Genomic DNA, 16,594 nt, shown 5'->3' on the forward strand with positions numbered 1-16,594 from the left:
CCTCTCACCACCATTGGCCCAGTCAAAGGCTAACCTGTCCAGACCTGCGCCAGACAGGTAGTGTGGAGGATGGTATTGCTGTACAGACTCTGATTAGAAAGTGGACTGTGTGTGTGTGTGTGTGTGTGTGTGTGTGTGTGTGTGTGTGTGCCAAAGCATGTGTGTGCATGCATGTATGTGATATGTTGCTTGGCACGACCCTGTTTGTTCTACACCCTTCAGAAACATGCTCACAACCATCAAACACTTTGGTCATCACATTTATTAAAGACACATTCACAGAATTACACAAGAGTAACACATAAATGATTCTAACAAACCACACAAAAAAAAGTAATAGCAGCATTTGGGGTAACTAGCAGTCAGAAACACGTACATGACCTTCAAACAAACAGCAGCATGTATACAACGTTGATTTATAATAAATATAGACATTTCATCATGGCATATATATATATAAGTCAAAACAAAAAGAGATAAATCGTCCATTCAGACCAATAACAATGGCCTTACATGAGGAGGTGTAGCCTACTGTGTGTGCAGTGAGCTGGAGAAGTGCCCCAGTGAACTCCTGCTAGAACCAAACGACCTGCAGAGACTGGGAGAGGTAGATGCATGCAGAAGTAAGAGAAAAAAAAGGGAAGAAAACACCCAAAACCCGACATTGGCTTGGATGAGTCCTGATATGTTTGTGCCTAGCCACTGTATGCATGCTTGTGGCACTTTAAGTATTTCCCCGATACCCATTGAGGAAGAGTCAATGAGAATACATTCCGACACTGTCAACATGTTGAATGAATGAGCGACTGTGTTGTTTCCGGTGCAGCGCAGTGCAGGTCCGACGTTTGAATGAATAAAAAAGAAATACAGATCCTGAGGACCCTGAGCAGGGTTTGGCAGAGTCAGAGACCTGTGGTCTTCAGCGATGGAGTTATTTAGTCAGAAACACAAATGTATACAGTGTTGCCCTATTTACAATCAAAAAATAGGCAAACATATAAATAATCTAAAAATTACAAATGGTTCATACTAGTAAGCACATACACATTTGGAATAAATAAGGCTTGATACGTACGTCATGTAAATAAATTAAGAGTAATTTCTCTTTTTCGGAAATAAAATTTTATGTTGTGTGTTTATGTGAATGAGTGCGTATTTTGTATGTGTCTGTAAAAGAAACTCAGTATATATGATGGATGTGTCTAGGGTTTGCGGATACCTATATGTGTGTTTAGTGGTGTTCAAGCTGAGTAAAAGAGATGCAGTATATGTACACGTGTGTGTGTGTGTGGGTGTGTGTGTGTGTGTGTGTGTGTATGTGCGCATGTGTGTGTGTGTGCCCATGATTTAGTGAGTTAGCTCCTGCTGGCACTCTGAGTCCCCTAATAAATCATTTGATCCCGGGATCTTCTTCCCATTCCAGGAGGATACACACCAACAACGAGCAGGCGGTCCCACTAGAGACGACTCACACTAACAGAGGAGGAGAGAGAGAGAGGTAGAGGACTATGTTAAGTACATGAATTAGTGTCATTGAATGGACAACTTCCCTGCATCTCCAGTACCCAAGTGAGGTAAGCTAATGTTATAGGCTAAGCTAATTGCTACCCCTTCTCTGTTGAATAGCCATGGAAGCGAGCCTTACTTGCTTGGCCTTGTAGAAGCCATGCTTGTCACAGTTGGGAAGGTAGAAGGTGGTGAACTTCTCTCCAAGTTTTTGCTGGGAGCTGGCGATGCTGTCGAGAGCGGCATGCAGCTCAATGTGGCAGGGACCCTAGAAAGGAGAGGAGAGAAACAGTGAGCAATGAGTAACTGATAAATTACACGCACAAAGATCGACACAGAATATACATGGATATAATATGATCTGACTAAAAACAGATTTGGTCATAGTAAGTGAACACAAATGTAGTCATGAGGAAGGAAAGCACATATTATTTCAAGACATCTGCTTGTTGTTGGGGATTTTTGAAATGGCAACAGGTCCCTCTAGTGGCTGGGAGGTAAACTGCTTAAGACTCCAATGAAAGTGCTGAAGACCTCACTTTTACTGTAATGTTATGTTTTGAGACTTTAAAGATGCAGTCTGAAGACCTTTGCCAGGCCATGATTGTTAATAATAATTTGTTTGGAATTGACCAACCTGGTTAAATCAAGGTTCTACCCAACTATAGCTATATAGTGTTATGTCCTACCTAACCCAAACTGTAATTTAATGTTTTCTCCTACCTAACTATAACAGTGATGTTATGTTTTCTCCGTACCTGTTCCACCAGTTTCTTGCGAATGGCGTTGACCTTGGCCTTGATGCTTTCCTGAGCCTCGGCGGCATCGCGGGGGTCAGAGGGCGTGTTGGTGTGGAGGCCCAGGATGTAATGCAGAGAGCTCTGGTCAGGCACTCCATCTGCGTCTTCTGTGGATGTGTAAAAAAAACAGGTGACTATACTGTAGCTATCATGGATTAAAATGTTACATTTTAACCTTATTGTTAGAAAGTCTAGAAGGTATAGAACGTCTAGGATGTGTTCATGTATGTTCCGAAAATGACTAAATGAATGAACAAATGAATGAATGAATAAAAGAATTAACAAATGAAGGAATGAATGAAGGAATGAATCCACATATGAACAATGAATGAATAAATATGGCTAACCTTGTCCCTCGTCCTCAGTGCAGACGGCTTGTCCTCTGGTGAGAGAGTGGAGAGGCCTGGGGTCACCAGGTCTAGGGGTACACCTCAAACCTAGAGCGCAGTGGGCTGTGTACACCCCGCAGGACGCCCCCTTCTCCAGGGCACAGGCCAGACAACAGCCGCAACCCGGTTCCCTCAGCACCTGTCTGCAGTCCGGGGAGATGGCGGGACACTCGTTGAGCTTCTCCTGGGTACAGGGGGCACAGCGGATAGGCTCCGGCCCAACCACGGGTGATGATATCGCCACTGCCAAAAAAGCCAAAACGACCAATGCTGCCACCAATGTAACCTTTGGATATAATCCAGACATCTCGAGTCTTCAGGTTCAGATTGAAGTGTTCAATTTCTTTGTGAGCAATTCAATTTCTTCTTGAGCACTATCAACAAGCACAGTAACTGTCAGTTGAGGTAGGAAGTAGGTTTCCTCTGAGCTGATTTCCAAGAAGAGAGTCTGGCGGTATTTATACAGCGTTATGACCTCCAGAACAGTTAATGTTTTACGCATGGTATATTTTTCACAGAGCAGCTGTAGGGGGTTGGATGACCTCTAGTTGGAGTGCTAGATGTGGACTGGGGTTCACTAGAGTTGGCGTCAATATTTACTCTATGTGATTGTACATCCCTGCAACAACAACAACCTCGATCCTTTGTGTTTTTGACGACTTGAAGTTCATCTTTACTTGTAGGCCTATCCTATAATCCACATAATAATTAAGATACTAAGACGTCAACCAATGAAGATATCCAAAGACATTTATTGACATAATTTAAGTATTATGTGGAGGACACCCTCATGATGGACTGATGATAAATGGTCTGGTGAGTTGAGGGTGCACATTTTTTGTTCAAGTGTTGGCTTACCCAAAGTCCATATGTAATTGTGTACTTTGGGTGAACTATATCTTTACATAACTGATAAAATGGACAGTGAATTGACTGTATCGTAGTTTCATAAACATATTTGCTTTGATCCCTTCAGTGAAGGTCCTTCCTCATATCTGTTGGTCAGTCAAGCAAACAAGACCATTCCCCCTACAGTAGGTATTGCGTAACCATTGTCATGTGGATTCCTCTGCTGGAATGATAACATGTTTGTCTGGCGAATACTCCCAGTAATTGGTCATTTCCCTGTGTAGTATTAGTAAGTCACTTGTCTACGGTAAACATTGGACACCTCCCACATTCTCACAAGCTCTCCATTACTCAGTATCAAATCAGCCCGAGCCCCCATATGCAAATGAGTAGATCTGAGAGGATTGGATAGGTGTAAGGAATATGGTAATAGCTCCACCTTGCCCTCTAATAGGCCAAGTGGGACTTTCGACCATATCGCTCCCACCTATCAAATCCTCTCAGGAGCCCAAGAACCCTTATTATTCCTCCCTCCCTTGTTATTCCTGCACTGTGATTGAATAAGTGGTCAGTGTGTGTGACACTAACAGAACCTTTTATGGTGTCATATCGTTGATGATGATTACGTAGCTTTGATTCAAAGGCACAGTACACGTAATGGCTGTAGACCAAAGCAGAGGACTCAATCACATGACTCGGGACAAAAAGCTTAATCCAAAAGAATAATCCTTTAATTCCAGAAAAGAGTTTGATACACAGGTTGACATTTAGTAGGGAGGCAGATATCCAAAAAGGGGTAGGCAAGGCAGGGTATGGTACACAGGTAGTCAGTCAAATAGGATAATCCAACAGGGAATAGGTAAAATACAAACTCCTGCTGGGCCCAGCTCCAGATGCGGCAACACAGGCGATTAAACACCTGAGCAGATGGGACGCTGACCTCTGCCTCAAGGTGCAGGAACAATGGCGGCTGGTACCTGTAGGCGCACTGGAAGGGGGAGAGGCCGGAAGCAGAGCCCTGCAGGGTGTTGTGAGCATACTCAACCCACATGAGATGCTTACTCCAGGTGGCTGGATTCTGGGAAAGGAGGCACCGCAGGCAGGTCTCCAGCTCCTGGTTGAGCCGCTCACTCTGGCCATTGGACTGGGGGTGGTACCCAGAGGAGAGGCTGACGGTGGCACCGAGGAGGGAACAGAAGGCCCTCCAAAACTGGGAGATGAACTGTGGCCCCCGGTCTGACACCACATCCCTAGGGAAACTATGAATACGGAACACATGAAATAACATTGCCTCCGCCGTCTCCTTGGCGGACTGCAATTTAGACTGGGGGACGAAGTGTACCATTTTGGAAAATCTGTTCATCACCGTTAAGATGGTGGTGTTACCTCCCGAGGGGTAACCCCGTGACAAAGTCCAGCGAGATGCCAGACCAGGGGTGATGAGGCACAGGAAGCGGGCGCAGGAGATCGGGAGGCGGGCGTCGGGAGACCTTGTTCCGGGCGCACACAGGACAGGAAGCCACATACTCCCCAATCTCTCTCTCCATGGATGGCCACCAGAAACGTTGCCTGATCACAAAGAGAGTCCTCCGTACTCCAGGGTGACAGGAGATGAGGGAGGTGTGGGCTCAGTGGATCACCTGAGAGCGATGGGAGACAGGGAAAAACAACCGGTTCGGGGGACAGCCCTCCGCTGCTTGAACATCAACACCCGCCTGTCTGACCTCTACCTCAATACCCCATGTCACAGCCCCCACCACACAGGAAGATGGCAGAATGTTGATGGGAGCCCTTGGGGTAGAGTCTGGGTCAAACAGGTGAGACAGAGCCAATCCAAAAGACTAATCCTTTAATTCCAGAAAAGAGTTTGGTACACAGGCTGACAATTAGTAGGGAGGCAGATCCAAAAAGAAGTAGGCAAGGCAGGGTATAGTACTTGTGTAGTCAGTCAAATAGGAGGCGGATAATCCAACAGGGAATAGGCAAAAGACAAACTCGGAAAAACTAACAATGATAACAAAAAACAGGTAGACAAGAAATCTCTAAGAAAATCGCTGGGAAGTTTTGACACTAAGGGACAAAGACGAACTGGCAACGAAACAGGGGAAACACACCAACTAAATACACAGGGAATGATGATGATGAGGAACAGGTGAATCCAATCAGGGTGGGGTAGACAATCACACAGGCTGGAAACACACAAGGGCAGGTAGTGAAGTGTCTGGAACGAGAGATAAGGTGAGAGACACAAAAATAAACTATAAAAAATTGAATAACATGAAACAAAGACAAAAACAAACTAACGAACAAGACAAGACGTAACAGTATATTGTATTTTCATTCTGATTAAAAGTCATGGACAAACACAATTGGGGCATGGCTTTGTAATTCTTTATTTGGGAGCTATACTTCGAACTGATGAGACAGCGTTTATGTTGCTCACCATAGGAAAATCATTAACATATGACCTTGTTATGGAATGATTTGGCTGAGGAGGACAAGTCGTTGTTGTGATCATTAGTCATGTAGTCGAGTCATGACTCATTGCCAATGGCTCAATGAGCATCAGCATGTCACAAAGGTTGCGCTCCAGGTCACCTATATTGGAGTTGCACCCTGTGCAGAACATCAGATCTCACTACACCTGGATAAGAGTTTAGCATCTCAGGAACCACATCAACATGATTTCCCGATTTCCTGATCTGCTGCGCAGCTTGACTTCAATGTTGATGACCTGGAACACAATCAGACCCGACATGGGGAACCTACTCAATAACCAGCTCAAATGTTGTAGCCTCCTCAATGTTGTTCATCAGATTCACCAGCCATTCCGGGAAAGCTTTGTCCTAGGGAATTATAATCAGTGAATCAGATCAAAATGATTTGTTGTACCATACAATTTTAGTACATATAGTTTGTCCAGACCACAATGACTTTAGCTTGGCTCCATGTTCTCTTGACCAATGTGCTTTGGCCAACTCTTTGTTGTCATACCGCATGACACTGATAATTGACAAAGTTGTCACACCATGACAATGAAGGTCATAGAAGTTGTCATGCAACAACAACGATAGTCATAGCAGTTGGCTAAAGACCAGACATCTGGAGTCAGCCTACATTGGCTTTGCTTTTCGTATGTACTGACTGCAGTGAGCACCTTTCTGCGTCCTCCTCTTCCTCTCCTCCTTCCCCTTCCACTCCCCCTTCCCCTTCCACTCCCCCTCTGTGGTGTCGGCTTCCCCTCTGAGGAGAGCATCCTCCTCTTACGAGATGTCTGCTTCGGCTTCCCTTTCTTCTTCGTAAATACCTTGGGTGGATTGAAATAAATCCACTTACTTATAAAAAAAACTTGTCAATTGATGGGATCAACGGCACACCTGTGTTCAAATAGTATTTGATCTCTTTCAAAACACTTTGAGCAGTCGATTGAGGATGCCAGGAGTTCCAGATGGGAGGGGCTTGCAGTTTTTGGACTACTCCATTTCCATTGCACGAGACATGCTCAATCAAGCACATCTTTGAAAGAAAACAAATACTACCCAGGTTTGATGACTGAACTGGTTACTAACCTCTCCCCAACCTCCATGCTCTTCCTCCATCACTCCCTCTGCTCTCTGCTGCCTAGGAGGGGTGCACCCTGATGGGGCTACATCATCCTCAAGGTCCCCTGTAGTCTCGAGCATAGTTGGATGTGGCACAAATAGATTCCTCATCTCCGTCCGTCGAAATGTGACATTCTATTTTAGAACAATATGATGCACATACTGTAGAAGTAGAATACATACATATTCAGACTATGATGGTATATATGTGGATTTGACATCCATGATCTATTCCAGACCCATCTTACTCATTCACATGAATCCTACCTGGGCACTACTACGACTCTGGTCCAGTGAACTGGATAGCCGGCCAGGCCGTGAGACCTTTAGTTGGGGCTCTTCCTCCTCCTCCTCCTCCTCCTCCTCCTCCTCTTCTTCTTCTTCTTTCTCCTCCTCCTCTTCCCACTCCTTCATTGATTTGAATAGGAATGTCTGTTCTATAAGTTCTAATATTATGATGGTACAGTGCATCAGGGGAGGCTGGTGAAGGTAGAAATCGGAGGATGGGCTCATTGTAATGCATGGAATGGAATGAGGAATGGTATCAAACACACGTTTGATACCATTCCTCTTTCGTGTTTGATACCATTCCTCATTCCATTCCATGCCTTCAGTCCTCCGATTTCTACCTCCACCAGCCTCCACTGCAGTACATATACAGATTTGACATCCATGATTCACTCCAGACCCACTCTACTCATTCACATGAATCCTACCTGGGCACTACTACGACTCTGCTCTCGTGAACTGGATCCTCGGCCAGGCCGTGACACTTTTAGCTGGGGATTTTCCTCCTCCTCATCATCATCATCATCTTCTTCCTCCTCTTCCTCCTGCATTGATTTGAATGGGAAGATGGTTCTATGAATTCACATACTAGATGGATTTGACATCCATGATTCACTCCAGACCCATCCTACCCATTCACATGAATCCTACCTGGGCACTACTACGACTCTGGTCCAGTGAACTGGATTGCCGGCCAGGTCGTGACACTTTTAGTTGGGGCTCCTCCTCTTCCTCCTCCTCCTCCTCCTCCTCTTCTTCTTCTTCTTTCTCCTCCTCCTCCTCTTCCCACTCCTTCATTGATTTGAATGGGAATGTCTGTTCTATGAGTTCTAATATTATGATGGTACAGTATATCAGGGGAGGCTGGTGAAGGTAGAAATCGGAGGATGGGCTCATTGTAATGCATGGAATGGAATGACACACGTTTGATACTATTCCTCATTCCATACCTTCAGTCCTCCGATTTCTACCTCCACCAGCCTCCACTGCAGTACATATACAGATTTGACATCCATGATTCACTCCAGACCCATCCTACCCATTCACATGAATACTACCTGGGCACTACTACGACTCTGGTCCAGTGAACTGGATTGCCGGCCAGGTCGTGACACTTTTAGTTGGGGCTCTTCCTCCTCCTCCTCCTCCTCCTCTTCCTCTTCCTCGTCGATGGTCTCCATTGGCTGCATCATCTCCAATGTTTCATTCAACCAGTGGTTTTAGTGAATACAATATAGACCACAGGTCGGACCTGGGTCGAAAAGTATTTGAAATACATTTGTGTTTGCTTGACCCTGCCTGGAGTGGAAGGTGGTCAAATTGTTTCAAATACTATTTCAACCCAGGTCTGTTACGGGACACCAATCATTTGACCAAAGCTAGATGGTTGATAGAGTTATATATTTTAGTTGACAACAAATACTTACGTATGATGTATGGTTATAACTTGACCCTATATTGATTTCCCTCTATATGTAGGCTATACAGTCTGTAAGTAACTTGAAGTTAGTGAAATTCTTGTTGTATATGCTCTCTGGTTGCACACCAGTTTGTAATTCTCTTGATTGTCAGTTACCTGCCTTGAGATATTCCAATAGTCTTTTTTGCATCCTGTCTTCTCACTTGCTTCTTAAAAAGCATTGGAGGAGAACATCTAAAGGGAGGAACCTTGGATCCTCTCCTCCCATGCGTTTAGAGAAGGAAGTGAGGAAGGAAGTGAGGAAGAGGATGCGAGGAATAAAAGGGGAGCAAATATTGGCAGGAAGCCTCTGTTTTAATTGAAGCCCTATTAAAAAGTCCCTTTGCAGGTGTGTGGGCTCGGGGATGGTAATCCCAAATCCAGGATAGGGCCAAAGAAAGTAGATAGGGGGCAAATGGCAAGTGGTTTGTGAAAGATTTAATGAAGGCACACTATCCTTATCTGGAAACAAAATATGCACATTCAATAATAAGGTGCTGGACAGAAATAAGGAATAAATTAAAAAACGGTTGTGGAGATTATTATTTTTTATACTATACTTGCCTGTCAAGACAGCAGTGTATTCAGTGAGGTGAAATGTTGAAAATGATGATGCAACCAGCTTCTGCTTAGGGAGTCAATATCAATTTAATCCAAAGTTGTATTTTTTAACTGTTTGATTAAACTATCAAATGTCTATGTATTCCTGTCAATGTTGTAGATATTGGCCCAGTTCTTTTTGGCGTTGACTCGGTAGCGGAGGGAGGATTGTTTGTGCAGTTTGCCTGCTTTTACCGTACATACCATCCCTCCTTGGTCTGAGACATTGCCTAATAGGACACATAGGCCATCACAACAACAACAACAACAACAACAACAGTTGCTGGTCAGTGATTCTGATCAGATCCTGTGTGTGTGTGTGTGTGTGTGTGTGTGTGTGTGTGTGTGTGTGTGTGTGTGTGTGTGTGTGTGTGTGTGTGTGTAAGTGGATCCATGTCATGCGTCTGATTTGAGTTCAGTTGAGTGCAGAGAGACTCCTTGGACAATACCAGTCTATACTAGTTCAAACGATTACACCCACGTTTGCATGGCAATGAGTGACAGCACAGAGGCAGTACATGATATGACCCATTTACTATATTATGCTATTCACTACTATTCATCAATCATATTTCTGTTCAGCAAATTTAGCAAATTTCCCTTGCAACCTATTTTTCATAATCAGTTACTTTATCAGGGGAGGCTGGTTGAGGTAGAAATCAGAGGACGGGCTCATTGTAATGAATGGAATGGAATAAGGAATGGTATGAACCAGTTTGATACCATTCCTCATTCCATTCCATGCATTACAATGAGCCCCCATCCTCCGATTTCTACCACCATCAGCCTCCCCTGGACTGTATACATAGAAAAGCAGAGCTGCTTTGTTTGAATGATCATTATCCTTTCTGTCAACACCACCTCATGACTTTTCTAGTCTGTCTTCATACATTGATTTATTCCTGTAGAAAACTCAGTACCACTAGCGGATTTGCTATAGGTCAATGTTATTATCTAACACCCACAAGGATTAGAGACATCCCTGAGATTGATATTGATAATCTCATAGTGGACATCAGTGGAGACTGATGGAGGTAGAAATTGGAGGACGGGCTCATTGTACTGCTTGGAAAGGAATAAGGAATGGTGTGTTTGATACCATTCCTCATTCTATTCCATGCATTACAATGAGCCCGGCCTCCGATTTCTACCTCCACTAGCCTCTCCTGGTGGACATGTACACTGTAGTATGTTTGTGGATTCAATAGTTGAGTTCTACACAGCTCATCAATCACCGTCTGGTTCGCTGCCTCCACTGCCAAGGACAAAGGCAGATTGCAGCTTTGCATCATTCGGTCAGCTGAGAAGGTCATCGGCTGCAACCTGTCATCTCTGCTGGACCTGTTCCACTCCAGGACCAGTAAGAGAGCAGGAAAGATCATCGCTGATCCCTCCCATCCTGATCCTTCACAACCTCTTCCAGAGACTTCAAAAGGTTCCGGTCAATCAAGACTAAAACCTCGCACAATCTGAACAGTTTCTTCCCAATGGCAGTGGGGCTCACAACCAAGCCCCCTGCCTCTCACTGACCCCCCCCCCCCCCCCCCCCCCCCCCACCCTGTCACACAAACAATGCACTGACAATGTAATTTATAGTGTACATGCCTCACAACCATTTCACAGCCTCTAGCCTCATTTCCATTTAGTCTCACACAGCCTACAAGATGTATTGTTCTGCTGCTCTTTTTTGTGAATTTGAAATTTGTTGTTGCTATTTTGTTAATACTTTGCTATTTTGTAAATTTCTTGTCAATATTTGCTATTTGTTTTTTATGTCTACACTTTGAAAGTGTCCAGTATCCTGTGTAGATCAGTGGGAAGAAATCCTAATTGAATGTATTTCGGTAACAAAAGGTGAACATTTATATAGGCACTGTGAAATGTTTTGCAATGAAGCTCTTTGTTAACTCTGTTATTGTCAGTTTTGTTTACGTACGCGGTCATTCTGAACATGAGGTAGTGCCTCTGACCCACAACACTGTGTTGTGTCTTCTGATTATACCGTAGCTTAGCACATACAGCAATTGACCTCCTTTGTTTGATACTGTGTCCTCACTTGGGAACACCATCACAACAGACTTGGTGAACTCGGGGAGTATAGTTGAGCAAGCCAGGAACGTTGTTGACTTTACTGTTTGACTTCACTGTTTGAGTGAGTCGTCCCTGGCAAACTACACATCAACGCTGGGATAACATTGGGTTTCCTGTTCCATGTTGGAGCATGGTGACATTCCTCGGTTTATCTGTTGAAAGACAGACAGACCCGGGTCTCAATCAACTTGACTTTGTCAGTGACATTCGGTTAGCCAAAGTATAGGGTGTATGTTTTTATTGTAATAGTGTCAAGGGAGTGAAAAAAAACACATTGTCAGTCATGTGTGGTCACCGTGACAGCGCATTCATGATTCAACGAGGCACGATGAGGGTCAAGTTCAGCTATCTACTGAGGGCAATTAATTTGTCTCTGAGGCCAAAATATTTGGAATTAGAATGATTCGAATATCAATACAAAGTTGCTGATTTGCAGAACTTAAGCTCTATCCTCTTTGATGAGGTGATTTCAGGAATTATTTTTTGGAAAAACAACTGCTTATGAAAGGATAACCTCCTCAGGGCCATGACTCAGCATTCCCAAACTCCAGAGGAGTCTAGGCTAATATCCCACATTCCACACAAACCACATCCGCACAAACTCTTTGATAGTCAAGTCTTTAATTTAATTTTGTACACCAATAATGTATTTATTACAAAATCTTAGGTTACCCAACTTTACACTGTACAAGATACACCATAGTAGTATACAGCTGTAGGCTATTTACAAAAGAACCATCTGCATATCAAAGTGATAGGCTAAAAAGGCAGGTTTCAATCACTGTAAGCTTTATAAGTAAGGCAAAAACTTGAAGAAGTTGACGTACTGTATTTACATTTTTGCAGATCAAGTGAAATTGATTATCTACTGGTCAGGCTGATAATCTATACAGTGGATAGTGGTAACATTGTGATTATAGACCTACTAAAGAGGTATTTGCAGAAAAACAGAAAATTCTTCATAAAGATTGACAATATTACCTTGATATGCCTGTCAGAGTAGCCAAACTAATTAAAGTTACTTATTTGTGCATGGTTTTCTAAAGTACTGTACTACTGTAAAGCACTAGATTCAGTCTGTCTCAATGTTTTTGTAGCTCACGTGCTAGGTTGGGAGGGAGTGTGTGTGTGTGTGTGTGTGTGTGTGTGTGTGTGTGTGTGTGTGTGTGTGTGTGTCTGTGTGTCTGTGTGTGTGTGTGTGTGTGTGTGTGTGTGTGTGTGTGTGTGGGTGAGAGGTGAGAGTGTGTACTGTATGCAACCGTGCATGCATTATTGCTTGCACGTGTGTGTGTCTGTGTGTGGGTGGGTGTGTGTCTGTAAAACATACTGTATGTGTCTATACGGCTTTGTGAGTACTCCAGGTTTGGCATTAACCAGAGATCTATAGCAGCTTGTGTATGACGTCCGACCCAGAAGAGGGCATTGCTCGGTGGGTCAGCGCATGTTCCTTTTACCCTCATGCCTCCCATTACCTTCCGTATCGACCTCAACTTTCTCTTCAAAGCCTCGTATATCCAACACAGGCCCACACAGACACCCACCCACGCATAATCCTTATCAGCAATGGACGAATAACAACCATTGGTCAATACGAGAGTCCGTCAAGGTCATGGATGCAAACACAATTATGTCTGTGTTGCTCCTGGTGGCCTATACTGTATATCATCCAAAAATATGTCACATTTCTTCTATTATGTGGCTTAACATAATCCTGTAGTTTTTCTGAAAACACAGGCTTGAGTGACGTACTTTGGTGTGCATCCATGACACTTGAAAGAAACCGTATACAGTGAACCACACACCCTGAGGATAAACAAGAAGGTTTTTTTTTTTTATTCCGGGTGCAAAAAAAACGTTGAGGGTTTTCTCTCCTGGCCGACTATCTGCTCCTTAAAAAAGCCGGAGACCTTGATACTTTACTGGCAGTTATGACCCTGTTTTGAGAGACAATGTACTCAAAACACAAGTGAACTCATTGCTTTGGTTTTTCACCCAATAGGGCTCCAGTCAATCTTTCATAACAGTGTCAGCTCTAAGAGCTCATGCACTACTTGATACGTTTTAAAAGCCATTCCAGAGCCAGAGAAAAGTCATGAAGTGTATAAAAAAGTATTTGTGCTATTATTTCAAAGTTGAACACACACATGCATACACACACACACACACACATGAATACGCACATGCATGCATACACACATAGACAAAAGTGTATGTAGAAACCATATGACTTTTTTTTTTACACCGTGAAGGATGAAATGTATCCTTGGCATATTCAGAAAAAAAGACATACAAAAGCAATACCATGCTCAGTCTTACTGTCAATAATACTGGATTGTGCCTCTTCCCTCTTCTAGGACTGTGCACATACAGAGGGAAGACACACACGCACACGCACACGCGCACGCACGCACACACACACACACACACACACACACACACACTAGCTGTCTTCCTCTCTCATACTTCTGCTTGTGTTGACACTTTGAAGTGACGTCCCGATCCTGGGCATGGGTCTTTCAGTTGATTGTATGTGGTTCCATAGAGAGGCTAACCACTAGCCACTACTCATAACAACCCACGCATACAGTATAAACAGTCAAGCTTGCACTGTACTGTACATGCAGCCATCGTTGGTGTGATTGTCCAAATATGACCAGTCCTTAGGAGCCGGCTAGCTCCCACGAATGAGAGCCTCTCCGTTGCAGATTGGGCTGTACCATTATCCAACCATTCGTAGGGGCGTGTGGGGGTAGGGGCCAGTCCTACAGTATTTTATAAGCTAGCCCCTGTCACTTGGAGTTTACAGCGCTTATTGATTTTTCACACTCCTCCATCACATCTTCCTCCTCCTCCACCTCCTACACCGCCACACCTTCGTCCTCCGTCTCCTCCTCGTCCTCCTCTCCCAGAATGGGCACGCGAGGGGACGTGGCCAGGCGCATCATCGACGTCGACGCCAACGCCGGGCTGGCGCCGCTGCCGCTGCTGCTGTTGATGTTGATGCTGTTGGCGGCGGCGGCGGTGCCCGTGCCAGTGCCCGTCTGGATGGCCGTGCCCATGCTGGCGCGGACGGTGAAGCTGGCCACCGAGGAGAAGCTGCCCGGCTTGGCCTTCACGCTGCTGGCGCGGCCGCACGAGTGCGCCCGGCGCTCTAGGCTGGCGGAGCGCGCCACGGAGGAGTGGGTGGCCGTGCCCACGCCCTGCACCTTGCCCTCCAGGAAGTAGGTGAGCATCTCGCCCTTTCCCTTGACACTCACCTTGCCGCGGCACACCAGGTCATAGTTGCAGCACAGCGTGCGGTAAACGTCCTCCGTCACCTGAGGTGGCGAGGAGAGAGGGGGGAGGAGGTTAAGAGAGATGGGGGGGAGGCAGACGAAGGGGGAAGGGGGGGGGCACATAGGATGTTTGATTTGACATGTAGAGGCAGAGCTAACCTCATCACGAGAGAGTGACTTCTAAATCCAAGCATCATCAGTACCTGAGGCCAAGATTGCATGTTCAAAGCCAGAGGGTCGGCACTTGAGTTTACCATGTCTCAGACAGGGATACCTCACCACTAGAACCTGATAGCTATGTTACATTAGCCTATGCAGAGTCTCTATCTTTTGGGTATGATGATGATGATGATAACTCCTAAAGACCTCTTCACCCCCCACTACCCCTCTGTACAGTTCCTTTACTGTTACTAATAATAAAAAAATAAATAATAATAATAATAATAATCCTTCCTTCCTCTAGCATTGTGATTGCCAATGGCCCCTGGTCCTAGAATAGATTTGTTTCTCATGATGGCTGATGTATAGATGATTTACTTACTTTATACAAATGTACTATAAGTTGCTTTGGATAAAAGCGTCTGCTAAATAACAAAAATGTAAAAAATTTAATGATGATGATGATGATGGTGATGGTGATGATGATGATGATGATGATGTAGCTACCTGGATCTTGCCGGGGACTCCGGTGCTGTCCATGCGGCTGGCCACGTTGACCGTGTTCCCCCAGATGTCGTACTGAGGCCTCCTGGCCCCGATCACCCCGGCCACCACCGGACCCACGTTTATACCTGCAAAGGGACCCCGGGAACACCACACTCACCGTCACTCACCGCCACTCACCGTCACTCACCGTCACTCATCACACTTAACAGCCATCTTGCAACATACTTGTTTTACCATCATTTCCTCTGTTTTTTTTAACAACGGCAGTGTGTTTAACACGGCTTTAATTCTCCTCTGGACAGCAGTGCTCAAGGTTGAATCTCACCTGCTAGCTAGCCCTGGCAGAAGCATTACGTTTCACCACACGCTACACCTCCACATCCTAGGTTTAAGGGACATGCTGTCAGAGTAGAGGACAGCCAATGGTGCTACATTGTTTTGCCCAGGAAATCAAAAGCACACATGCTTTATTTATAGATGACATCAGTATGCTAATCAATGTGACCAAAATTGGACAACATTGTTATCAGGCTGTGTGGTATTTTCATTCATATTTCTGTCCATGTGTAGCTGAATGTATAACAGAATTGTTTTGCACACAATGAATGGAGGTTCATTATGCTGACACTGTAGGACTCTGACACACACTGTCATCTGTTGATTCTTGCAACGCACTCAGAAACACAATCTCCGCTGTGAGAAATGTGGTGATTCTAAATATGATATGAAGTTTCTGATAGTGGAACACACAGCTCAACATCATCTGGGAAAACACAAAACAGCTGTTATGAACTGAGGTGTGAAACAATGTCGCAACCAAATTAGATTTCCCAAAAATGCCTACTCCTATATTCCTTCAACACATCTTTGCTTGTTCAATGGGTTTAGAAACTTCTATTAAGCCGACTCATCAAAGGCTTATATTACACAAGCCTGAAACGCAGACAAATCCACAGCTGTCCATTTTGAATTCATTGATTAATAACCATTCCTGTCCTGGGTTGAACTAACTGCCTTATGCCAAGTTAAAACATCCGCAATGCAAAGTAGCCCAGGCTAATGTTGTTTA

General features: G+C 44.6%; 2 protein-coding genes across 2 annotated transcripts in view; both read right to left on the reverse strand.

The window, feature by feature from the left end:
• Nucleotides 1-1,347: 1,347 nt before the first annotated feature.
• Nucleotides 1,348-3,002, reverse strand: LOC310818645 (insulin-like growth factor-binding protein 1; the record flags this gene model as incomplete). Its single annotated transcript, XM_083689641.1, has 4 exons — nt 1,348-1,473; nt 1,646-1,774; nt 2,265-2,413; nt 2,654-3,002. 4 exons carry the CDS (start codon nt 3,000-3,002, stop codon nt 1,348-1,350), a joined length of 753 nt encoding a protein of 250 aa, XP_083545767.1.
• An 11,440-nt stretch (nt 3,003-14,442) lies between these two features.
• The window catches only part of LOC310819282 (adenylate cyclase type 1-like), a gene marked incomplete at both ends in the record, with an annotated part of 43,088 nt that continues 40,936 nt past the window's right edge, over nt 14,443-16,594 (reverse strand). The window contains 2 exons of the mRNA XM_083690525.1: nt 14,443-14,901; nt 15,526-15,650. Of these exons, the coding sequence (XP_083546651.1) occupies nt 14,443-14,901; nt 15,526-15,650 (584 nt within the window). The remainder of the gene's footprint in view (nt 14,902-15,525; nt 15,651-16,594) is intronic.

This window comes from Argentina silus, assembly GCF_951799395.1.
Source record: "Argentina silus genome assembly, chromosome: 18".
Taxonomy (NCBI): Eukaryota; Metazoa; Chordata; class Actinopteri; order Argentiniformes; family Argentinidae; genus Argentina; species Argentina silus.